This window comes from Gymnogyps californianus, chromosome 4 (genome assembly GCF_018139145.2).
Source record: "Gymnogyps californianus isolate 813 chromosome 4, ASM1813914v2, whole genome shotgun sequence".
In the NCBI taxonomy this organism is placed as follows: Eukaryota; Metazoa; Chordata; class Aves; order Accipitriformes; family Cathartidae; genus Gymnogyps; species Gymnogyps californianus.
This window is the reverse complement of record NC_059474.1, coordinates 70,027,216-70,053,114: the sequence shown is the minus strand read 5'-3', so window position 1 is coordinate 70,053,114 and position 25,899 is coordinate 70,027,216. Positions and strand designations below refer to the sequence as shown.

Here is a 25,899-nt window from a genome sequence, read left to right as displayed (position 1 = left end):
TGCCGCTGGGGCCGCGGCGCTGCCTTGGCCGGGGGAGCGGGGCCGCCGCCGCCGCCACCCGGGCGAGGGGCGGGCGGGAGGGAGGGGCGCGGGAGCGGCGGCCGCCGCCGCCGGGGCGGCATAGCGCGGCGGGGCGGGGGGAGGGCCGCGGGGAGGCGGCGGCGGCGGCGGCCTCCGCCGAGGCCTGGGCCGGCCCGCCGCCGCCGCCGCTCGGCCGATGCGCCCGGAGCGCCCGCCATGGACAAGATCCTGGAGGGGCTGGTGAGCTCGTCGCACCCGCTGCCGCTGAAGCGGGTGATCGTGCGGCGGGTGGTGGAGTCGGCGGAGACGCCGCTGAGCCAGGCGCAGTGCCGCGCCATGTTCGCCCTCAGCACCCGGCTGGTGCTGCAGGGCCCCGACCCCTTCCAGCGGCAGGTGGGGCGGCAGGTGCTGGAGGCCTACGGCCGCTACCACCGCGCCGAGTTCGAGGCCTTCTTCAACCGCGGGCTCGTCCTCGGCCTCCTGCAGCGCGGCTACGGCGAGCTGAGCAACCGCGACCCCGCCATCCTCGACTACATCCAGGCGGGGCTGCGCCTCATCATGAGCTGCCCCTCGGTGCTGGAGCTCTTCGAGCTGCTGCAGGTGGAGGCGCTGCGGCTGGTGTGCGAGCGGCCGGCGCCGCCGCTCTGCGCCCGCCTCTGCCAGCTGCTGGGCGACTTCCCGCAGTGCCTGCCCCGCGGCAGGAAGCTCTCGCTCGCCTTCTGCCAGCAGCTGGTCCGCAGCATCGCCCACTTCCAGAGCCAGGGCACCCGGGAGGCCGAGCTGCGCCTCTACGTCTCGCAGGTGACGCAGGTCAGCGGGCTGCTGCGGAGCGTCTGGAAGGCCGAGCCCGACACGCTGCTGCCCTCCTTGCAGGAGCTCTTCGCCGTCATCTCCGCCGCCGGTGAGCGCCGCCCGCCGGGGAGCGCGGCCGAGGGGGGGGGGAGGCGGGAGGGGTGTGAGGGTAACGGGGGCGCTTGAGGAGAGCGGCAGGTTTGCCAACGGAAAGGAAAAGCCCGACCGCTGGCATCGGTCGCTTTGCAGGCGTTGCCTTGGAACCGTTGCTTCCTCGCCCAGGTACTAAAATGCAACTTTTTGGCCGTTGCCAAAAAGGCAAAGCCTCTTTTTTTTTTTTTTTTTTTCTTTTCTCCACAAAGAAAAGCTAGAGGGGAAATGGTGATTTTTTTTTTTTTTTTTTTTTTTTTTTTTTTTTGCTGCAGAGCAACATAGATTTTGGAAAAAACTCCTGTTGCAATTCTTTAAATGATATACTGGAACAGAGCTTTGGGCGTCCTGTTAGGAAAAACTAAGACTCTCAATATCACAGGCTACTCTTCCTCCTTGCTCTCTCCAGAGGGGTATCTTAGGTCTTGGAACTGTTTAGTCTACAAAACTGGGGTGTATGTAAGGAATGTATAAAACTTGGGTATCGTAGGAAGGATTCACTGCCAGAGTAATGTAGGTGCGATTGTAAATAGGTCCTTTCTGACCTCAGAAATCTATCAAGTGCTGTATTAGCTCACATTGGAAAGTGCTTTTGCTGTTGAGGCACCTGGGAAAGTTAACATTATAACATTATATTTTGCCATAACTGGTGTGGTTAGCAGTCAGTTGTTGAGATAGGACGTGGGAGATGTCAGCTGCATTGAATCCCTAGGCTTAACATCAAGTATGATAAACAACTGTACGGTGCTTCTTTTTAGAAAAAAAACCCTCACTTCTCAGTTCCGTTAAGGGTGGAGGAAGAAGTTGGCAGATTGTCGCTTTCTTGCATGGATATTAGATGAACAAAAGGAGTTTGTAATTCGGCACTATTCATTGTCCTTAATCCATTGAAACTTTTAAATTTTGTTTTGGTTTGTGATGATAGAATGTTAGATGTAGGATAGACTCATTGTCTCAAAACTTTACAACTATAGTGAAGTTGTAGGATAGAAGATAAAGCATATTTTTTCTGTGGGATTTTCTTTTTAGTTTCTTACATTATGTCATGTTCAACTATTACAGATACTTCATTCGAACCTTCTGTTGCACTGGCAAGTCTTGTGCAGCACATACCATTACAGATGATTACAGTACTCATCAGGAGCCTTACTACAGATCCAAATGTGAAAGATGCAAGTATGACTCAAGCTCTGTGCAGGTACTGTATTTCATTGTAAAGGGGGGAAAAGTCTCTTTTTCTTATTCTTGCCTTTTTTGAAGTTATTTGTCACTTAGGTTCCATTAAAAGAACAAACAAAAACCATCAAAAACCCTCCCTCCTTTTAAAATGGTATTCTAAGTCATGCTGTTTAGCATGTTAAGGTAATATATATTTATGATGCTATGGATGTTACTGGCATGGTTTCAGTTTAAGGTTCTGTCGTGGTTTAACCCCAGGCAGCAGCCAAGCACTGCACAGCCGCTCCCTCACTCCCCCCACCCCCGCTCCCAGTGGGATGAGGAGGAGAATTGGGAAAGAAGTTAAAACTTGTGGGTTGAGATAAGAACAGTTTAATAACTAAAGTAAAATATAATACTAACAATAGTAATAATGAAATATAATAATAGTAATGAAAAGGAATATAACAAAAAGGGGGAGGGGGGAACAACAAAACAAACAGTGATGCACAATGCAATTGCTCACCACCCGCTGACCGATGCCCAAGCAGTGATCCGCCCCTCCCAGCCAACTCCCCCCAGCTTTATATACTGAGCATTACATTCTATGGTATGGAATATCCCTTTGGCTAGTTCAGGTCAGCTGCCCCGGCTGTGCTCCCTCCCAGCTTCTTGCACACCTGCTTGCTGGCAGAGCATGGGAAACTGAAAAGTCCTTAACTTAGGATAAGCGCTACTTAACAACAACTAAAACATCAGTGTGTTATCAACAGTATTCTCACACTAAATCCAAAATACAGCACTGTGCCAGCTAGTAAGAAGAAAATTAATGCTATCCCAGCTGAAACCAGGACAGGTTGCTGCCTTCATTGCTAATGTGGCTTCTTTCTCATGCTTTGCTAGGGTGGATGAAGAAGAGGGTTAAATAGAAACTAAGAGGAAGCCAGCTGTGTTCCTTTTAGATGACATCTTATGTTTAGATCTCCCACCTTATGGGAGATGGCATAAATAGGAAACTTCACAGGGTTTACAATCAAGCTGAGAAACAAGGCCTTGTTTTCGGAAGATCAACCTTTCTGCTTTTCCAAGAAGCAGAATGACTTTCTCACGTGATTGTCTTACCCATCATCTCCTCCTCTGAAGAGAGGAGATGGTTAGAAATGAGTTTTACTGCTTAGTTTTGAGGGTTTTTTCTGCTTAGATATCTTCATGACTTTTTAGTAGGATTCACAGGGGACAGCCTCTATTTCCATCTTCACTCAAGCCTCCAGAGGTTTTTTGGATGTTCTTTGAATAATAGAAGAATAGGAATGATGTAAAAACAATTGCGTATTGTGCTTGTTGTCACTGATCTAAACATGAGTGAACATTGAGATTAGTAGCACTGTTAACAGACTGTGATTCAGATTGCAATCTTGGTCAGTATCTTCAGGTATGTGAATAATAGTGATGCAGAAAGATGACAATGGAAGAAAGATGAAGACCTTCTTGAAGTTCTTTGAATTATTTTTTTTAAAGCCTATGGAAGAAGCTGTTATTGACCACTGAAGGGTGGAAAAATGAGTAAAGCAGTTAAACAGGAAAGGGCAGTGCAACCTTACTTGCCTTGTTAATTCTTTGAAGTAATACTTGATTTTAAGAGCCTCTGGTTCTGTTCCATACAACTAACTTTTTAGGTGCCCCTTGTTATTTTTGTTTGTAGATACTCTTATGTCAACACTGTATCCAGTTTCTTTTTCTACCTCTGGCAACCCTTTGCAGCAATTACTCTCCTCTGCCTTAGAGGAGTAGTTGTAAAGAGGATAATGCAGCTGGAATGTCTGGAGCACCAGATGACAATGTTGTCATCAGCCTTGCATCATTCTCAGGAGATGCAGAACTCCAGGCACAACAAGGTCTCCTGGTGAGAGTCAGCAGAGCTTTGGTGACTGCCAATTAAAGACCTTGTTGCTCTCTCCCTAAGGATAACTTCCATGACACTGCAGAGTCTGTCTAAAGTTGAACACAGATTAGTAAATAATCTGTAATTAGAAGACTAATAAATTCAATCTGTTCAGTGGGGGGTTATATTAGGCACAGGTTAGTGTAAGAAAGAGTGCTTGCTTTTTGGCATCATTAGGCTGTTCTTAATTGGCTCAGCTGTCTCATGAAACCTTACCTGAAGCATCAGTGAAGAAAAGCAGAAAATTGTTGAATCTCTTCTGGGATATATGACTGCTTTAAGGGTCTACTTCAGAGGTCTCAGAGGAAGTTGACTGCCTATACTCAGTATCCTGACAAGTATAATGCTTGTTTGTACTTTAACCCAAGTATCTTTGTTAAGAGAAACTGAACATTTTGCAAAGAAAAACTCCAGACATGACCAGGCCCTTTGCACTGTTGGTAAAAATGTAAAGTATTGTAAAAGATGTTAAATTTTTTTTTGGGGGGGTGCCTGGTAGTCTGAGGATCTTCTCTTGTTGCTTTTGGTTTGGTTTTTTTCCCTCATCTGAGGGATTTGCACCTGAGCTGCCAGATTCTTTGATGTGGCTAAGAAGATATTTTTGTGAAAGAAGTTACTGTCTGAGGTTGCACAGATAAATTTTTTTTCTATCCAGAGATACCAGAAATACTGTCCTTGTTAGGCACATATATGGATAGCAGACCTCATTTTAGGGTTATATGAGGCCTTAAGGCTCTCTTAATCTGGTCAAACACAAAAATCCTCTGTGTTTTTATTCATGATCATTGTGTCCCATATTAATATCTGCCTTTGTATTAAAAATGCAGTCATTCATTGCAACAGAGCAGGAGCCAAGTAAATGCAGTGCAGAGAGGATTTAGTAACCAAAATGTCTAATTTTCACCTACCAGATCTCAGATTTGATGCTTTTTAGGACAGTCTCAAGCATGTCTGCAAGTTTACTTCTGTTTCCTCTTCTGGCTTTTGTTTCCACTCTTAAGCATATTGACTCTGCTTTTAAGAGCAGAAACAGATTTTAAGGATAGGAATTCTATCTGTATCAATTATACAGAGAATGAGGCTTCTCTTTACAAGGTTAATCATACTGAAATGATAGCTGTTGTCCTATTAGTAACAATGTTGAATAGTTTAGTAGTTATTTATACTGACTGGAGATGACACAGGATGGCCCATCAAATAACCAGAGCAATGGGATGGAACACGGGGAGCCCCAGCTCCCACGCAAAAGCACTGTTTTTCATTTGGAGTTTGTGAGTCAGTGTGGTTGAAAGTGCACGTAGTATAAAGATGGTAATAGATATTTTAGAACAGTGGTTCTAATGTAGGGCTCTACAGAATACTCCTTACTTGTCTAAAAAGTTAGTTAAGAAAACCAACTATATTGTCATTAGGCTTAAATTAGCTGTGCAGGTGTTTGTGCCACTGCTGAAAAATAACAAGCCTACAAATGGAGGGGGGAGGTTTGAAGACGATAGAACTATGAGGTTTGGGGCCTATTTTTAGGTTAAGGTTAATTCTTTGCAGGCAAAAGCAGTTTTGGCCTACTCCTTTGATTCCCCATTTTAGAAAGTATATGGAAAGGGTGCTCAGAATAAACGTTTGAACTTAACATCTTGAGGAAATGAGAGCTTTGTGTAAATTCAGAGCAATGATTATGATGTTGCCATGTTTTTTTCCCAAGGTTTTTTTTGTAGTAACATGGAAGAAACTCAGTAAGATCTGTGCTTGATTGTTAAAAAGGCAGTACTAATGATTCCTTATTTTAGAGAAACCTTTGAATGCTGTATGTGCAGATAGTACATAATTCTAAGATATATAAATTTTGGGATGTATGTGCTATACGTTTTTCAGATCCAAATTACAAACTCTCTGTAAATTTTAGGCTGTTTATGGTAATACAACATGCCCAGAATGCATGTCTGGTGTAGCTAAAGACAGTGGTTTTCTTTTTGGTTTGGAATCTGAGGACTGAAGCCCTGATTTCAGTTTGTTTGGAGCTCTTTTAATCACCAGGAAGAACATAGGGGCTGATAGTTTCGCTTCAGATTGATAATCACTAACTATGCCTATTCGTAGTGATAGTGACTGTTTATTAGACTGGTTACTTGTAATCTCTTCAGTTCTGTGCTAGAATTTAGCCTCTTAAAATAATCTTTGAGGGGCTTTTTCAGAAAAGAAATAAAGAAATATACTTCTAACTTGCTGTTTGCATTGAGTTATAGAATAGAATCATAGCGTTATGTAGATTGAGTGGAGCCTTTGGAAGTCATCTGGTCCAATCCTGCTCAAAGCAGGGCCAGCTTCGAAGTCAGACACTGTTGCTCAGGGCCTTGTCCAATCAAGTTAAGAGCTTTCTGCAAGGATGGAGGTGCCTCGGCCTTACCGTGTTTCAATGTCTGACCACCCTCATGGTGACAAATTTTTCCTTCCACTTAATTAGTGGTGCCTCATCTGATTTGAAGAAGGGGATCTTGTGGACAATTAAAGAAAATCCAAAATATTGCCAAGTAAAATCTCAGAAGAACAAAGTCTAAATTTCATGTTTTACAATGTCGTCTGTATCTTAGAATTGCTTCAACTAATCTGCCTGTCTACCTTAAGTATCAGTGTAAATTGTCTATTAATTTAGAAGGATAGAATACCCCTGTTTTCTGTTGCTGATGTTTCACTGTATTTTCTAGGCACAGATAAAGTCCTTTCACTTTTCCCTTTCCTTAGCTGTAGTGAAGTTCTTCCTTTTGGGGCACATGTAGACCCCAGGCTGCTGATAGCTATTATAAGATCCTTATAACACCTGCTACAATGTATTTAAAATTACTAGATTTTACCTTGTTAACTGAGAGTATTTGAGTTGGCTTCTGGGAATGTAGTTCTAAGTTGAAGAGGCTTCCTTCTCAAATTTAAACTTCATAGTTGGTTTTTGTCTGGTTTCGGGTAAAAGGTGTAGGAGGGGAGATTCCCAGGTACAGGCACTCTTTCACCTTCAGTAGTAAGTTTTTGCCACAAAATAAAAATGTTAGCTTAATGTCTGTATATTATTGTTACTTGTTATTTATATAATATTTACTTTTTTGCCTAACATTCTTGTATTACTTCTTGTGAGTCTCTGTGTAAGTGTGTAACTATCTGGGTAATATATAGAATCTTTTTGTTGAGATTAAAATTAGTGACATATTGGGGTTTTGTTTTGTTTTATTTTTTTTATTTTTCATTAATCTTTCAGAATGATTGACTGGTTGTCCTGGCCTCTGGCTCAGCATGTGGAAACATGGGTGATTGCACTGCTGAAAGGACTGGCTGCAGTCCAGAAATTTACCATCCTCATTGATGTCACTCTGCTTAAGATTGAATTGGTATGTTGGAAAAGAACATTCAGAATTGAAGGAGAGGGAAAGGAATTTGTAACAGATATGCAATTGTGTAGCACCTTTTGTATTGCAACAGATATTATCTTACTATTCGATAAAGATGATGCAAATGTATCTATAGCTTTCAGTTGCATGTAATGATTCTGTCTGTTTCAAATGGTTGTGGATTTGGAGATCTGTTTACATTTTTACTGAAATTTCACTTTCTAGGTTTACTGAAATAAATGTGGGTTTTTTTAGGTCTTTAATCGACTTTGGTTTCCTCTAGTGAGGCCTGGTGCCCTTGCTGTCCTTTCCCACATGTTACTTAGTTTTCAGCATTCTCCAGAAGCTTTTCATTTGGTAAGTTACTAAATAAATGGTTTTCAATTCTTTGAAATGTCATTCACCTGTGACTTTTAAAGTGGGTGTAAAGAGTAACAGAATTGATGCGCTTGGATTTCCTCTTTGTTTCAAGGTTCCAAAATCAGATTTCTGTGGTTCACAGACCACTAGGCTTTCTAACTTCCAGGTTCAACCACTTAATCGGTAACTGGAAACGAGCATTGTTCTTCCTGGTATGTACATATTTCTGGCAGTAGTATCTGGGCACTGCGTTCTATCTTTGACTGTGTACTTCTGGAAATCCATTTTATGTGGTGTGAAGTCTACTGATAAAGTTGGGCTGCAAGTAGACTTTCAAGCGCAACTGTTTGGGGAAAACAGATAACCAGTTGTCTGCTATATATAACCTAGTCACCTAGGTTAGAAGCCCAGAAGTACTTCACTTTAAGAAAGCTACGCTATCTATGTTTCAATGTACATACGGGCAAACTGAAGGATACTATTTTTAATGGCCACTCTTCAAAATGCAGTTCACCAGTTAAAGCGGTAGATACTAGGGCATGATGATGACTGTTCGTATTAGTACAGCAAGATGTACAGTGCCTTCCCTGTTCTCATACTCAGTGTTTAGCTTGAAGGCTAAGTGAAATATGGGTCTTTCAGACTTAACCATAGTAACAGCCTGGCACACTGTTTCTCTAAGCTGTCCCCAAGGCTCTTAGGCCTCAAGGGATCACAAACCCTTTGATTAGTGTCAGAGTAATTGCCTTATGCCTGTTACACTGTTTTTTAATGATAGGAGTCTGAAGTTTCTCTCTCCTCCCTCCGCTGCCCTAATCTTGGACTAGGATAGAAATTTGAGTCACAAATCAAAGAGTCAAGTAGCCTTGAATATGTTCAAAAAGTAAATGTTTCATATATTTACTGTCTTGCTTTTCTTTGTTCCTGAGAGAGACAAAACATTCATGAGAAAAATGTAAAATATGAGAAGACTTATTCTAGAAATAGGCATTTGCTTTAACAAGGAAAATTTCTACCGGAGGCTGCATGTAGTACTGCATAAACATCTGTCTTCAGGACTTCATCGTGACCATTTTCCCTCCGTTTTAAACAACCTTCTTCACTATAATTTTTTGAGCTACTGCTGTCATTTAGTATCCTGTAATATTTTCCTGCACTTAAACTACTTGTTTACTTTTTTATAATAAATAAACTGAATTTAAAATGGTTAAATGCACACTTGATAAATATAAATGAATTTATTTTGCAATGCATCTGAGTTAACATTCCCCTTCCCTATGCTTGAGCATCGTTAGCATAAATGACTTGGGTTTTTTTATAGAAGAAAAACAGTCTTGCACAAGTGATACCTCTGTATGTATTCAAAGTGTAACTTTCAGTATTATGCAGCATGCTGTAAGTAAGAATTAGGTGCTCAGCTCTCTCAAATTGAGAGCCAGTACTTTTTCTATTCTTCCCACATGCTTTGTCTGTGCAAAATTATCGTATCTCAGATCTCCTGTATACAAATCTCATTCTTGGAGCTCAGTAATTACTTTTTCATTGCTATGTACCCACATTTACAAAGTGAAAGAAGGAAATTTTTCATTGCAACTTTCACTATTGACTCTGTAGCACATTGAACACTTAATCTTGGTGTTTTCGTTTTTAAACAGTGGATATCTTGTTTACCAAAACAGTAGGGTTTGTTTCTCCGAGATGTAAAAATATTCCTTGTACTTAGAGAACAACTGATATTTGAAAAAAGTGGCAAATTAGTATTTTGCACCTGGCCCCTTTTACTTTGGTGTTTTGAAGTATATTCATTCTTGTAATTGGTATACTTTCCTAAAATTATGATATTGTTATAATTTCTGTTCTGTATTTAATGTCTTTACTACCAAACAATTTCTAAGCTAGTTTGTGATGAGAAATTATTCCATCCACTTCTTTCACAGCTAATCCGTTTTGATCACTTGGAAACTGACAGAGGTGTCTAAAATATTTTTGTTCACAGTGAGAAGTCCCTACTCTTTGGGACTGCATTGAAATAACTTTCTACGTGATGTTGTAAGACTAATATAAAAAAAGTTTCATGCATTTAAAAATACAGACAGAGCCGTGCTGAAGAAAGGGAAGGAGGTGGAGTAAACATTTCTGATTTATACCCAATTTAAAATAGTAATGAATCTGAACTAATCCTCAAATAGATTAACGTGTCTGTGGTAAGGGGTTTTGAGCTCATAGTAGATTACTGTCTTGGTTTATTGAACCTAGCTCCCTCACTAGGTGGAGCTGTGAGCCAGTTTCCATCTTGTAAACTGAAATAGCATGAATGTATTCATTGGCTTCAGATCCCAAGCATTAGATTCTGTTTAAGGAAAATTGAGAGGTTGGTTTTAAAAACTATATCTGTGAAATTAGAACAGGATACTGCACTGTTAGTGGTGGCACAAAAGCAAAATGGTTGCTGCTAATTTCCTTAATAAGATGAGTACTTTGAACACTTGACCATTTAAAATCTTAACATGCACTTTCTAAGTTCATAAAGTTCCAAAACTTGATATGTGAGCTGAAGAGAGCATTGAATAATTAGTTTTGCTGTTTGAAAATTGTCATGAGTAAAGAATAATGCATGTTTTTCAAGTCATTCTTAGCCATTGTTATTTAAGAACGAAAAGCCCCCTGTCATTTGGCATGTGTAAAACAGTAAAGTTGTTTGTAGAGCAAAAAAACTGGAAAAATGCAATTAATGCCCTTTTTGCTTGTTTGTGTTCCCATTCAGATTGTCCCACATGTGGTGAGTTTGGTTCAGTCCTTCAAAAGAGATGGCTTACCTTCCAGTACAGCCTTTTTGATGCAGTTGACTGAGTTGATACACTGTATGATGTATCATTATTCAGGATTTCCAGAGCTCTATGAACCCATTCTGGAGGCTGTTAAGGTATATTAGGAATATTAAGAGGGTGGAATGTTTTTGTGGGTTTTTTTCCCAAATATGAAAGCTATAATCCCATAGATCTAAATTCTTCAGAACTTCCGCTAGGAGAGAAGAGCTAATCACATAATCTAATGTTAATTCTAACTGTGTTTGGAATATGCTAGAAAAATTGTCCTGAGTGTCCATGATATGATTATAGCAGGCTTTAAGAAAAGCCTGAAATGAGATCCTTTATTAAAAGTACAATCTAATTTCTTAAGCCTCATGTAACTATTAATATGCTTTTGTGAGGTTTATTCTAGGCATTTCATTTCAACCCAAGCTAGAAACTGGAACTCTTCAAATATAAGTTCAGAGCACTGATAGTATTGAAGAGAAGCAGGCTCCGAGGAGTTGGCATGGTGTTAATCTTTGGCCAGCTCCAAAACACCATTATTAAGCACTACATCTTAATACTGCAGTCAATATTACATGCCTCTGTGGGTAAAGGATGCTGGCCTATGCTGTTTCAAAGCAAAATTCAGCTTTTTTAGGTAAATATTTAAGTGCATAATGCACTTAAAATGAAAAATAAATTAAAAAAAAAAAAACCAAAACAACACCCCAGAACAAATAAAATTGAAAAACGAAACAAAAAACCCCCACAAAAACCCACTTGGGTATTACTGCCTGATTTTATAGCAGTAGTATTGCAGTTAAGTGTTTTGACGCTTAAAAAGCCCCTATCAATTTAATTCCAAGTATTCTGGACTTTATTCTTTCATTCTTACATTCCTGCTCTGTCAAATCAAAATGTATTTCTAGCAGAATAGAAGATGCTTTAGGGGTCTATTAAAGCTTGAAATTTGAGAGGTAGTTTTTGGTGGCAGAAAGGATTCTGTGAATATGCAAGTCAAAGGTGACCACCAGCCCGTTATTCCTGCAATTTGAGAGTTGAGTAAAGAAAGCTGTGAAGAAGGCGGCTTGCGGGGGGTTGTATCTTCTAGGCTATCAGGGATAGCAAGACCGTGAAAGAGAATATGGGAGCAAGTGAAGATAAGACTGCTGAATGGCAGGACCTATTATAAAAACAAATATAAAAACCTATTAAGTGTGTTAAATTTTTCTCTTGTAGGATATGCCCAAACCCACTGAAGAGAAGATTAAGTTGATTCTCAGTCAGAGTGCCTGGACTTCTCAATCCAGTTCTTTGCCATCTTGTTTATCTAGACTTTCTGGAAAATCTGAAACTGGGAAGACAGGTCTAATTAATCTAGGAAATACTTGCTACATGAACAGTGTTATTCAGGCACTTTTTATGGCTACAGAGTAAGTACTTTTTAACAGCTCATTTCATTGCAAATTAACTATTGCAGTTGTTGCATCCTTGCTTTTCACCAAATATTAACGTGCCCTGGGGTCTCTCAGCTTGCTAGAGCTGAGTGGGTTTCTTTGCACTCCGTTACTGATTGCTTTGTGAAAGTCCAGCTCTGAATCTGCAATTTTAGCCATTAAAAATCCTGATCCTTCTGTCACGTGTCAAAAGACAAGTCCCTTTTTCCTCACTGCCCTTGCTCCCTTCAGTATTGTAAAAGTTTATGGTGATGCTTTTGTTATAATCTGGAAGCTATTGAAAAAAATATTTTGTCTATCTATAGCCCATTCTTACACATTTAAATGTTTAAAGAAGTAGGTTTTTTGCAGTGTTAGTTCCTACTGTACAGTAGTTTTGCATCTGCACTAGAGCAGAATCCATGTATTGAAGGGAAGTGTTACATGTTTTGCTTTCTTCCAAATTTAAGTAATTATCTGAGCTGGAATGATAACTGCATTGTTGTTAGAAATCTAGCAAGGAAACTGAAGTCTATCTCTTTTTCCCAGTTTCAGAAGACATGTTTTATCTCTGAATTTAAATGGGTGTAATTCACTAATGAGAAAATTACAGCATCTTTTTGCGTTTTTGGCCCATACCCAGGTATGTCAGTTTATTTCATCTGCTGTTTTTTAAGCCTAGATCTATATACCAAAATTTAGGAACAAACGTGATGCCATGGGAATCCTCTTGAGTATATGAAAAATGTAAATATGATAGATTTGTAGGGGAATGAGTCGGCCTCCAAATGTTCAGATGGTGTGGATGGACTTAGAGAAATCAGTATTTCATAAGTGGAACATGTTGGCACTGTGTTGTTTTTATAAATGGGCCGTAACCCCTTCTTTGAGAAGCCAAAATGTAAAAATCCAAATAAGACCTGACTTGATATACAAGCTGACTTTATGTACTTTCTAGGATAAACTGACTTTCTGCAGTGATTTTTACACTAAATTTTATTGTCGTTCAAATTCTAAAGTGAACTTTATTAAATGTTCAGAATATTTTGCTAGTGCTAGAAAGACATAAGACACTTTTGCTCTCTTTGATTAATAACAATAAACTTGTGAAGGGGATGAGGCTGGATCACCCAAAAATAAATTGGTACTTATGAAATACTGGTGGTGTTCTGAAGAAAGAAAACATTTTTAAGCTTGCCAGCAAGAACAGTAACTGCTATTACGCATAACATCTGGTTTACACTCACTACACATTTAATATTTGCCTGCAGGATCCACTACTTTTATCTTTGTACTAGAGGTGATTACTGCAAAATTAATGGCGCGCTCTTCCTATGATTAAGTGGTTTAAATGTTTGTGTACCATGTGTTTCATACAGTTCCTCTAGAATAATGTAGTCCAAAGTTCAGTGGTCAATATCAAAATAACATAACCAATTTTTTAAGTAGTTCTTATGTAACCTTGTCTGTCCCTCTCTTACACGAACAGAGGGAGGCATATGCTCCTAGAATTTTCTTTGAGGCTTCCAGACCACCATGGTTCACCCCTCGATCCCAGCAGGATTGCTCAGAATATCTCAGATTCCTGCTAGACAGGTACAGTTATTGTGCCATTAATGGGAATGAATCTACAGTCTTATCACATAATGTTGAACTCTTAGGAGCAGTCGTGTAACAGTTCCACTGCATGAGTGGGGACCAGGAATTTTGGGCCTCATTCCTGGCCGTCTCTGGTTTTCCGTGTGGTTTATGAAACACTTTTCTTCATGGGTTTAATCTGTGGTAAAGTCTGGATACTGTCTTGTATCCACATCATTTAAAGCAGGTCATAGTGGTAGTCAATTTCCATTTTTACAAATCTAAACTTGGGTGTTATGTTAGCGTCATGGTCCTGTTGTAAAATTACTGTGGTTCATGAAAGCGGTTTAGTCGTGCATCTGGAATTTCCTGTTGGTGGAGACAGCTATATTTCATACAAGTCAGAAGTCACGAAGAGATGTACATGCATTTATAACCAGTTTAATAAACAAGCAAATTAACTGTGGCACAGATAAAACAAAAATACCTAAATTTATTAGTAGCCCTCTTTAATTTTGGCTTGCTGAGATGTGGCTTAAGCAATATTGCCTTATGACACATTCCACTTCTGGAGAAGTTTATCTCAATAGTGAAATAGTGTTCTCTTCCCTCTCCCCCTCCCCATCTTGGGTTTCTTTTCTGGTTTGGTTTTTCTTGCTGTAGTTTCTTAACTTTCTTGGCTACAAAATCCTGACCTTTTCTTTGGAAATAGTCTGGCACTAGATAAATAGATACTTGTTCTCTTACAAAATCTGACACACAGAACCAGTCAACTGGAGAACTGATTTATTAAGATAATGTAATGGTAAATAATAAAAATGTTGTTTGTTAGGTTTTTTAATACTTGCCAGTTCTCTCAGTATATCCATTGTGTTCGGTTATATATAATGAAACCCAAATTAAATGCATTTGGGCTTCTCTTATACTGTGTCTTAGTACTGACCTGTATGGTTCAGCTGGCTTATATAAAAAATAACAAATAGCTTTTTTTAATGTAAGACACTTCTAGCCACTTAACCATCTATATTTTTTAGCATAACTGGAAAAAAGTCTGAAATGGTGCAGCAATATTTGTTTGGAAAATAGCACAGCTACTTGGATTTATTTTTCTTTTGCCTTCAGGCTGCATGAAGAAGAGAGAACCTTGAAAGCATTGTCTTCAGCAAAGACTTCTGAAAGTATAACGAATGAAGAGTCCCAGACACAAGAAGCTATCCATAAAGCACAAGTATTTGCTGAAGCACCTTGTATGGGAAGTGAAGAAAGAACTCTGATAGAGAAGATGTTTGGAGGAAAATTGAAGACTACTATATGCTGTTTGAACTGCAAAAGTATGTCTCAAAAGGAAGAAGCTTTCACAGATCTCTCTCTGGCTTTCTGTCCTCCAACTTCCTTGGAGAATGTTGGCCCAAAATGTATGGAACGTTCTGAAGTGAAAGATGACTACATGGTGCAAACTAATACTTTAGCAACTAGTCCTACTGGAGAAACACCTCTGAATAATTTGGAAGTAAATGGTGGATGTGACACAATAATGAATGAAGGAACCATAAAAGATTTTTCTGCTGAGCCAAACTCTGAGAATACCACAAATTCTGAACTCCACAAAGTTCAAGATAATAGGGATATGTCTCAGAGGCTAGTAGGTAAAAACACCCTGTCAGTTACAGACTTACTGAATTATTTTCTGGCACCTGAGATCCTCAGTGGAGACAATAAGTATTATTGTGAAAAGTGTGCCTCTCTACAGAATGCTGAGAAAACTATGCAAATCATTGAGGAACCTGAATACCTCATTCTCACTCTTTTGAGATTTTCATATGATCCAAAGTGTCATATAAGGCGCAAAATCTTGGACAATGTGTCTCTGCCCCTTGTTTTGGAACTGCCAGTCAAAAGAGCAACATCCCCTCTAGCTGTAGTTTCAGGAGGTTGGTCTATTGGTGTTGAGATGTCTGATATTGGAGAAAATCTTGCTAAAAAACTGAAGCCCTCAGGTGCTGATGAAGTGACCTGCCCACAATTGGTGCCCTACCTGTTAAGCTCTGTGGTGGTGCATTCTGGTGTATCCTCTGAAAGTGGACATTATTATTCATATGCTAGAAATGTTACTGGGTCAGGGCCTTCAGGACTCTGCCACCAGTCTACAGCTCTTTCTTTAGTTTCTCCTCAGGATAAGTTGTTGACAGAGGAGAGTCCTTGTACTGTTGTAGAAAATGAGCTGGACACTGAGATGCCAAGAGAATGGTTTCTGTTCAATGACAGCAGAGTGACATTTACCTCATTTCAGTCAGTCCAGAAAATTACCAGTAGATTTCCAAAGGACACTGCTTATGTTCTGTTTTACAAAAAACGAAATAGCACCTGTGGCTTCAACACCAGTTCGGCAAATGGACTCTGGGTAAATGGAGACCCTCCCCTACAAAAAGACCTCATGGATGCAATTACGAAAGATAACAAACTGTACTTGCAGGTAAGACAGAAATTGTATATGGAGAGTGGTCTCCTTAAAACTCACAAGAGACAGTCTAAAAGAAAGAAAAAGTTAGCTTTTAAATATTCTGGTATATTAACCTTAAATCACCAATCTTGCTTCCATCTTAATGTTGCTAGACAGTTTTCATAGTAAGGTGGTCACCATTAGATGGGAAGTGTCAAGGAAAATGGCTTAAACTCTTTTCAGTTTAAATTTTTAGTGGAGATGCTCGCATAGGTCGTTTACCCACTTGTAATTCTATGCAAGAAAGGCTTTTCAAACAGTTCTAATTTTTCATTGCCTTTAATAAATTACAAAAGTAGCTAAAGTATACTTTAAAACTTCTTAGCGGTGTTCTTCACTCCAAATGAAAATGTGCTAGTAAGTTTTATTTATACAACTGTGCTTACCCAAATGCTAGAACCACTAAAACGAAGACCAGATGCTAGTGACTAGATTCTGCTTTCCCTTCGCTGCCTATTCTACCACCCACGCATTCCCTGTGCTCTGAGAACTTCACCTAGCTGTAGTCGCATCTTCGATTGCTGTTACAAAAAACCACTGTTCTCCACATTTTGGTATGGTTTGCTTTGAGCATTGCTGCTGTGTTTGGACAGTGTAACAGTGAAAGTGTGTTTTACTGTGTGCTCTTTGGGTTGAGCTGTTCCTGTGAGAGTTCTAGGCCTACTCAAATTAGAAAAACTAGGTAAATTCAAACTGGAACAGCTAAATGTCACTGGAAAATCTGTTGTAATAGCTGCAGGTATTTTACAAACATAAACAAGAGAACTGAGAGTTTAAATTGCAACTCTGCTGCTATTTTCAGACTGTGTGGTTAAAGCATTTGTGTCCTAACCATCTTTGTTTATATGCCACCTCTCCTCTTGACTGTACAGGGTAGCACAAAACATGGCTTCTTTAGCAGCAACCTCAGATTATAGAATCATAGAATAGTTTGGGTTGGAAGGGACCTTTAAAGGTCATCTAGTCCAACCCTCCTGCAATGAGTAGGGACATCTTCAACTAGATCAGGTTGCTCAGAGCCCCGTCCAGCCTGACCTTGAGTGTTTCCAGGGATGGGGCTTCTACCATCTCTCTGGGCAACCTGTTCCGGTGTTTTACCACCCTCATTGTAAAAAAATTTCTTCCTTGTATCTAGCCTAAATCTACCCTCTTTTAGTTTAAAACCATTACCCCTTGTCCTATCGCAACAGGCCCTGCTAAAAAGTTTGTCCTCATCTTTCTTTTAAGCCCCCTTTAAGCATTGAAAGGCTGCAATAAGGTCTCCCCAGAGCCTTCTGTTCTCCAGGCTGAACAACCCCAACTCTCTCAGCCTTTTTTCACAGGAGAGGTGTTCCATCCCTCTGATCATTTTTGTGGCCCTCCTCTGGACCTGCTCCAACAGGTCCATGTCTTTCCTGTGCTGAGAACTCCAGAGCTGGACACAGTACTCCAGGTGGGGTCTCACGAGAGTGGAGTAGAGGGGCAGAAATACTTCCCTCAGCCTGCTGGCCATGCTTCTTTTGATGCAGCCCAGGATATGGTTGGCTTTCTGGGCTGCGAGCGCACATTGCCGGCTCATGTCCAGCTTTTCACCCACCAGTACCCCCAAGTCCTTCTCCGCAGGGCTGCTCTCAATCCCTTCATCCCCCAGCCTGTATTGATACCGGGCGTTGCCCCAACCCCGGTGCAGGATCTTGCACTTGGCCTTGTTCAACCTCGTGAGATTTGCATGGGCCCACTTCTTGAGCTTGTCCAGGTCCCTCTGGATGGCATCCTGTCCCTCAGGCGTGTCAGCCACACCACTCAGCTTGGTGTCATCTGCAAACTTGCTGAGGGTGCACTCGATCCCACTGTCTATGTCGTTGGTGAAGATATTAAACAGTACTGGTCCCAATATGGACCCCTGAGGGACAGCGCTCATCACTGATCTCCATCTGGACACGGAACCGTTGACCACTACCCTCTGGATGTGACCATCCAACCAATTCCTCATCCACCGAACAGTCTACCCATCAAATCCATCTCTCTCCAATTCAGAGAGAAGGGTGTTGTGGGGGACTGTGTCAAAGGCCTTACAGAAGTCCAGATAGATGACATCCTTAGCTCTTCACTTGTCCACTGATGTAGTCACTCCATCATAGAATGACACTAGGTTGGTCAGGCAGGACTTGCCCTTGGTGAAGCCATGCTGGCTGTCTCGAATCACCTCCCTGTCCTCCACATGCCTTAGCAGAGCTTCTAGGAGGATCTGTTTCATGACTGACAGGTTGGTAGTTCCCAGGGTCCTCCTTTCTACCCTTTTTAAAAATGGGTGCAATGTTTCCATTTTTCCAGTCACCAGGCACTTCACCTGACTGCCATGACTTTTCAAATATTATGGAGAGTGGCTTGGCAACTGCATTAGCCAGTTCCCTCAGGACTCTGGGATGCATCTGGTCAGGTCCCATAGACTTAGGTGTGTTCAGGTTCCTCAGGTGGTCACGAACCGGATCTTCTCTTACAGTGGGAGGGACTTTGCTCCCCCCAGTCCCTGTCTTGCAGTCCATCCACTCGAGAGGTGTGGGAAGAGAGGTTGCCAGTGAAGACTGAGGCAAAAAAGTTGTTGACTACCTCAGCCTTCTCCTTGTCCATTGTTACCAGTTTGCCAGTTGTGTTCATCGAGGGGGGTACGCTTTCTTTGACCTTTCTTTTCTGGCTGACATACCTGTAGAAGCCCTTCTTATTATTCTTTGCATCCCTTGCCAAGTTCAGCTCCAGCTGTGCCTTGGCCTTCTTGACCCCATCCCTACACAACTGGGCAGCATCCCCTATACTCTTCCCAGGATACCTGTCCCTGCTTCCACTGCCCGTGCATTTCCTTCTTGCCCTTTAGTTTGACCAGCAGGTCTTGACTCAGCCATGCTGGTCTCTTGCCTTCCTTTCCTGATTTCTTACACCTGGGGATGGAGAGCTCTTGTGCTCTATGGAAAGCATCCTTAAAGTTCTGCCAGCTCTGTTCTGCTCCCTTGTCCCGGAGGGCAGTTTCCGAAGGGCGTCTTATTGACTAACTCCTGGAAGAGCTGGAAGTTTGCTTTCCTAAAATTCAGGGTCCTGACTTTACTCTTCGCCTGACCCATATCCCTCAGGACTGCAAACTCCACCAGTGCATGATCACTGCAGCCCAGGCTGCCTCATATCTTGACGTCACCGATTAGCTCACTTGCATTGGTGGCAATCAGGTCCAGTATCACATCCTGTCTCGTAGGGCTGTCTATTACTTAGGGCTTAAGAAGTTATCCTCAATGCACTCCAGGAGTCTCCTGGATTGCCTACAGCTCGCTGTGCTACTTTTCCAGCAGATGTTGGGGTGGTTGAAGTTCCCCAGCAGGATGAGAAGAGCCTGCGAGCGCAATGCCTCCTGTAGCTGGAGTAAGAAGGCTTCGTCAATAGGCTACCCTTGATCCAGCAGCTTGTAGTAGACACCAACCACGAGGTTCCTTTGTTGCCTCAGTCTCTTAATTCTTACCTGTAAGCTTTCAACCTGCTCATGGCTATTCTTCAGAGACAGCTCTTCACACACTATCTATTTCTTGATATAGAGGGCAACCCCTCCACCCCTACTTCCTTGCCTGTCCCTTCCGAACAGCCTGTATCTATCGATAGCTGCACTCCAGTCATGGGATTCATCCTACCAAGTTTCAGTAATGGCAACTAGGTTGTAGCTTTCTAGCGGCACAGTGGCTTCCAGCTCCTCCTGTTTGTTGTCCATTCTGTGTGCATTGGTGTAGAGGCACTTCAGCTGGGCTGTCTGCCATGTCACCTTCTTAGAGGAACACCCCTTAGTTCCTTTGAGGTATTTCACTGGTGTTTCCCTCTTGGCTCCTGTTACCTCAGGAGCCCCTGGCTCATCTCTGTAAGACTTCAAGTATGCTGCAATGTACCCAGCATGGCTCAGAGCAACAGGCTGAGGGCCCTCGCTAGCCCCTGTCCCTCTGACCTTGGCGTGTCATCCCACAGCTTGTCACGGGCAAGACTGATATTATCCCCCTCCTCCTTCAAGTCTAGTTCAAAGCTCTGTCAATGAGCCCCGCTAGCTCGTGAGCAGAGACCTTCTTCCCCCTTTGAGAAAGGTGAATCCCATCTGACACCAGCAGGCCTGGTGCTGTGTAGGCCATCCCGTTATCGAAAACCCCAAAATTGTGGCAGTGACACCAGCCATGGAGCCATGTATTAATAGGCTGGGTCCGTCTGTTTCTTCCAGTGTTGCTGCCCACAACTGGAAGGACAGAGGAAAAAATAACCTGTGCTCCAGATTCCCTTAGCAACCATCCCAAGGCCCTGAAGTCTCTTTTGCTTGCCCTTGGACTATATGTTGCAGCTTCATCGCCACCCATATGGAAGAGCAGTAATGGGTAATAGTCCAAGGGCTGTACCAGGCTAGGAAGCTTCCTAGTGATGTCCTTAACCCAGCCTCAGGGAGGCAGCAGACTTCCCTAAGAGGAGGGTCTGTCCAGCATATTGGACCCTCTGTTCCCCTCAGAAGGGAGTCGTCTACAACTATAATCTGTCTCTTCTTCCTTGTGGAGGGAGGTGTGCTACGGGCGGTAGGCCTTTCTGACCTTGGCAACACCTCTGGTGTAGATTGACCATCATCCACATCATCCATTGACTGGTCTTTCACATCCAGAGCCTCATACCTGTTGTACAGAGGCACCTGGGAAGGCAAGGTGAGCAAGGAGGGGGTTTGCCTGCCACCCCAAGCGTGGGCTTGCTTCCAAGATAATGTCATTTTTTCAGTCAGAATTCCTGTGACTTCCATTGGTGCATGAATGCTTTAATTGTGAAATTTCGAACTTAAAGCCAGATTATTTTTTATTTTATGTATATAGTTACAGCAGCATCTAGGTAATTGAGTAATAGGGGAAAAAAAATCCATTTTAAGAACAAAGCTTGAAAAAAACTACTACAACTACAGTGATATTGTAACCTTTTTTTATATAAAGGCGAACATTTAAAGGAGGAACAGTGTCATCCACATAGAATATAAATCCTAGTAACTATTCTTATTTGTGTGTTTTCCTGTTGAATCCAATTCTTGCAGTCACATATTTCAGTGTTATCAACAGGATAGGTGATTACCTAAGTATGCATAACAGAGGCTTTTTTCAAATCTGAGGAGATGCTTTAGCCATGTAGAACAAGCAACATTATCAGGATATTGAGAAAATAATTTGTTAAATAATGAAGTTGTTCTTAAATATGTTTCTCTGAATTAACATTTTCAAGACCATTTTGATGCTATTTTTGGAATACGCAAAGAAGTTAGTTACTTTAAGCTTTTTGAATACTGCTGTACGCCTAGAACCAGTGAAAAATCAATGTGATTTTATAAAAGTTTAAGTCACTTGGTGCACATACACAAAATTGCTTTTTGATAATCTTCCAGACTGAAGTTTTCTCTACAGAACATGTAGCTGAAGTGACGTAAAGCGCACAGTCATTTTCTTTTATAGCTTACAAGTGAAAGCCAAGTTAGTAGTTTCTTGAAAATCTTTCTTTTACAGTTAAAAAAGGTCTCCTCAAAATGAAAAAAAAAAAAAATTTTCCAAGTATATAGCTTTTGTTTGGGTTTTAGTTGTTTTGGTTTTTTTTTTAATTTATCATCTTTTACCCACCTTTCAATTTTGGATTCTTCAGTATTGGCTTTCTTTGTAGTGCTCTACTAATCTTAGAGTTGTGGAGATCCTGTCCTTTTCTCAATTTAAATGAGGCTGATTAGAAATGCTCAGTTACTGTTTTTTTTCAAATTAATACTTATATTGTGATTCACTGAATTAGGTTACTAATTTTTTGAGATGGTTTTTTTTTGAGAAGTCACATTTCATTGTTGTTCAGAGCTCTAAACTAGTATTTTCCTGCTGAGTTAAGAATATACTTTTCTGTCCTGAAAAGCCTTTACTTTTTAGAAGAAACATTCCAAAAAATTTCTAGCTTACTGCTTTTGTTTTACTATTGCATACCAGTTTACCACATGGCAAACTAAAATGTTTTCACTTTAAATAACAAAACCTGCAATATGGATAGCTCCCACTCCAGTTAAAACAAATTAAAAATCCCATTCTGGGAACAAGTGGAAAGGAGGGGGGGATGCTCTGCATTATTCTCAGTCCAGAGAACTATTGACTATCAAGTTTTACTTACCTGATTTAGTATTTGTTGGGATAAATATAATCAGCCTGAAAACATTCAATATTGTTTTATAAACAAGGATATTTCTTGCAAAAATGCCAGTGCTGTATGCTATACTAGAACAATTTAATGTAGGTTAATATTAATCAAGTCAATATATACCTTGAGAGAAGAAAGAAACATGCTCATTTAGCACAAACTACTGAACAGGAATAAAGCATGAAAGATTTTAAACTGCTAAATAATTTCACTTTTAGCGTTGAAGACACAAACAGTGTGTGGGTTTTAATACTAATAATCTGTCAAGAAACTTCAATAATTGATAATTTGATTACTGCTCTGTATTTCTCTTCTGTGTGTGCATATATAGAGAGTTACCTTCCATCCATTATAGAAAATGTTTTGTACACAGTAGTAATGAAGCTAAGATCACGACTGAGGTTTATCCTATTTTGAGTGCATTATGGCTGCTTCTGAACAGTATTTCTAAGTGGTTGACAAAAGCTGTGCTTGCAGCTCATTGACACTCTGTACCAAACGTGATGCGTGTCTGCAGAGCTGTGAGTCCCTTGCACGAGTCATGTGCAAGGCACCGTGTTGTTGCTGTTCGTAGTGGTGCTTCTCCTCTCGGCTTGTCCCCTCTCTGTAAGGAAGCCTAGTGACAGTAGAACAATCATACTGTTGCTAACGGTGTTGTGACAGGTATGTAATAGAAGACACACATAAAGTAATTTAGCTGCATAGCTATGTCAAAACCTTGTGCTATCCAGTAACTGCAGTAGGGCAAATTAAAATAAATAGTGTTTCTAGCTAAATCTGGCAAAAAAATTCTTAGCTGTAAGACTCTAGTGTTCTTTTTGTCTACAATTTTAAGATTTTTATTTAATATAGCATAATCTGCAAACCTGTTGTTGCTGCTTATGGTCTTTTGTAGTACAGTTTGTTAGGTAAAACTCAACTGCTGGGGTTTAAGAGGTATAAAGTTGCCAGAAAACAGTTCTCTGGAGGGATGAAAGTGGAGGAAGGAGTAAGGAAAGCTCCATTTTTGGTTTGGTACTGTGCTGCATTAAAACAAACATTTTTCTGAAATATTTTACCAAAAAAAGAAAAACCAGCCCAGGTACAGTGTAGCAAGTTTCCCACTGTTTCGTTTTTGAGAAGAAATTCTGTTCTAAGCTAAACAGTTTTGCAGTGTAGTTTTTCAACTAAACAGGCTATTTATACAAGGCCTGCTATTTTAATCAAAATTTTCTGTTGATTTCTGGTACTAGAAGTGAGTTCTCCATATTCCCTTGTTATTCCTAGTAAATTTACTTAGCTTTTGATGTGTCTTATAGTTAGGAGATACATAAGAATCCACGTATTGCTGGAGATAGCATAATACTGTCTTTCAGGAATATGGCCAGCATATCTGTGTAGACAATGTCCTCCAAATATCTTTTATATAATTTTGGAAATGAGTATGTATTTCAGTCCTTAGTAGTGTAAAAGAGTTTCAAACTTGGGCTGTGTTTTTCTAAGAGGGCAGAGTAATTTAAACCTACAAGTGCTATTTTTAGCGCTTGTGAAAGTACACGGACAAGACTAAGTTTAGTGCTTTCATGGTAGTATAATACAGTCTTCCAGGTTCTTGGCTCTGTTCCTTGCTTTCACCAGGAGGTGGAGAAGAAAAGGAACAAACCAAGGTGACCCATGTAATTACTAAAATCCTGTTAAAATTTCCTCCCATTGCCTTTAGGGAGGTATGTAATGATGAAGTGTCATGTGAAGGAGGCTATCAGTATTGAGTCTTAGCACCTGAATACTTTCATTTTGTTTCCTAAAGAAATAAAGCTTGTACAGGTCTGCTGTCTTTTTCTTGTCAATCTTCCAGAGCCCAACATCTGCCTTCCCTCCCTCAATTTTTGAAGCTCTTGGCCAATTTGAGGAAGGGATACTAAAGACAAGAAATTGCTGCAAGGTTTGTGAAACTAGTTGGCCAGAGACAAAATAGTGTGTGATATCTTTAATGAGGGAGAAGCCTGTGCTCATCCCCTCCTTAGATGTCTAAGAAGCCACAGGGGCATTCAGCTGAAAAAGCAGCTGGCAGGCGGCTATGCTTCTTGTTCTTGCTACTTGTGCAGGTACAGCTGAGTCTGATTTTATGGAGTGCTTGAGAGTTCCTAAGACTTACTAATGTTAAGACAGAGTTAGCATAGCAATAACACTTGAAAGTTAAAAAGCTGCACTGAATGGAAACTAAATAGCTTGTCCATCTTTTTGCCTTTTATCTTAGTATGTTGTTACTCTATGCGGTTGATTGAGTGGACTAAAAGAAGTGTCTTTTAAATAATTAACATTGGTTTAATGGTCTTACCTTTCTATTTGGCAAGCAAGAACAAGGGCACCTTAAAATTGCTAGGATGACAATTCATGTGAAACGTATCAAAAACTAATGTTTTGTTAGCTTTTGATCAGCAGTCTAATTCTTTAGTAACATCCCATGTTGCTATAAAATACAATTTTAGCATAAACTTAAATGGATTTAATTATGATTCATATACACTTACTGACATTCAACAAAATTGTACATCTCGGATTGGCTGTGGATGTTCAACTTGAAGTTCAACAAAGCTGTTCAGACTTAGGAGTCCAGAAGGTAGTGATGTTGCTTTTTAAAAGCTGTTTCGAAGTTTCCTACAAATAAGCTGCTTCAAGGACTTGAGGTTGTTCTTCTAAATTGTCTTTATTCTTTCATTTCAGGAGCAAGAGCTTAGTGCTCGAACACAAGCACTTCAAGCTGCCTCAGCCTCGTGCTCTTTCCGACCCAATGGATTTGATGACAATGACCCCCCGGGAAGTTGTGGACCGACAGGTGGAGGAGGAGGGGGTGGGTTCAGTACTGTTGGTAGATTAGTCTTTTGACTATGAAGACAACCTGGAATACACTGGTTCCAAAGCAGCCCAGTACTGCTGAGGACAACTAAAATATTGAACTTTGGCAGATATTGTACCAAGTTTTGAGACTTGATCCTTGTTCAAAAGCAAATGTTGGGGTTTTTTTGGTTATGTTTTATTTGAAATAAATAAGTGCATAATGGAAAAAAAACTACCTCTTAAAAATTCAGTTGCTTTTATAGTACGATATGCTTGCCCAACAGACAGAAAATGGAGATTTTTTAAGTAGTTGCAAATGACACTGCATTAAACTGAACAAACGCACTTGCATCAGTTTCTATTGTCCTCATCCACTGAATGAAGAAAGTTCATTTTTTACTCTTGACGGGATTGCTTTATGTGGAAATCCTTTCAGATGGGCTAAACTGCATACATAGTCTTTCACCTCCATCTTATTTTCAAATCCAGTACCTTTATGGATTTCCAGAGATGATGCAATTTACAATGAAGGCAATAACTTAAATGTGACATGATACAGTACTTTCCAGATTAAAAATGATTCAATATATTTCCAGTGTAAATATAAAGAAGAAAAAATAATTTATAAATATTTACTAAGTTGTTTTCCAAAAAAAGTGCATGTTCTGTAGGAACAATGTTTTTAAATAGAAATTGTTAACTTTGTAGCATTTCTAATTGTTTTGAGGATTTTAAAATTATTTCAGGGAATATATCTGCTGTGTATTGGAAAGGAAGAGATTCTGTGTGT

At 40.5% G+C, this 25,899-nt stretch overlaps 1 protein-coding gene across 4 annotated transcripts; it reads left to right on the top strand.

Annotated features, from left to right (window-relative positions):
- The first annotated feature begins 237 nt into the window (after positions 1–237).
- Positions 238–25,454, top strand: USP38 (ubiquitin specific peptidase 38). Of its 4 annotated transcripts, XM_050895646.1 has the most exons (13): positions 238–922; positions 2,026–2,161; positions 7,308–7,437; positions 7,693–7,794; positions 10,562–10,720; positions 11,832–12,025; positions 12,578–12,671; positions 13,518–13,624; positions 14,729–14,784; positions 14,848–15,497; positions 15,597–15,767; positions 15,828–16,079; positions 24,996–25,454. In XM_050895646.1, the coding sequence occupies exons 1-13, from the start codon at positions 238–240 to the stop codon at positions 25,155–25,157; spliced, it is 2,898 nt and encodes a 965-aa protein (XP_050751603.1). In that variant the 3' UTR covers positions 25,158–25,454. The 4 variants fall into 4 exon arrangements, with proteins under 4 accessions (XP_050751603.1, XP_050751600.1, XP_050751602.1 ...); XM_050895643.1 differs by having other exon boundaries at positions 14,729–16,079; XM_050895645.1 differs by lacking the exon at positions 24,996–25,454 and adding an exon at positions 22,770–22,962 and having other exon boundaries at positions 14,729–16,079.
- The last annotated feature ends 445 nt before the right edge of the window (positions 25,455–25,899 follow it).

Coding starts and splice junctions, on each gene's coding strand:
- USP38 (XM_050895643.1), top strand. CDS start 238: ATGGACAAGATCCTGGAGGGGCTGGTGAGCTCGTCGCACCCGCTGCCG. Junction 12,026..12,577: donor GCACTTTTTATGGCTACAGA/GTAAGTACTTTT, acceptor TCTTTTTCCCAG/TTTCAGAAGACATGTTTTAT. Junction 12,672..13,517: donor CGTTTTTGGCCCATACCCAG/GTATGTCAGTTT, acceptor TTACACGAACAG/AGGGAGGCATATGCTCCTAG.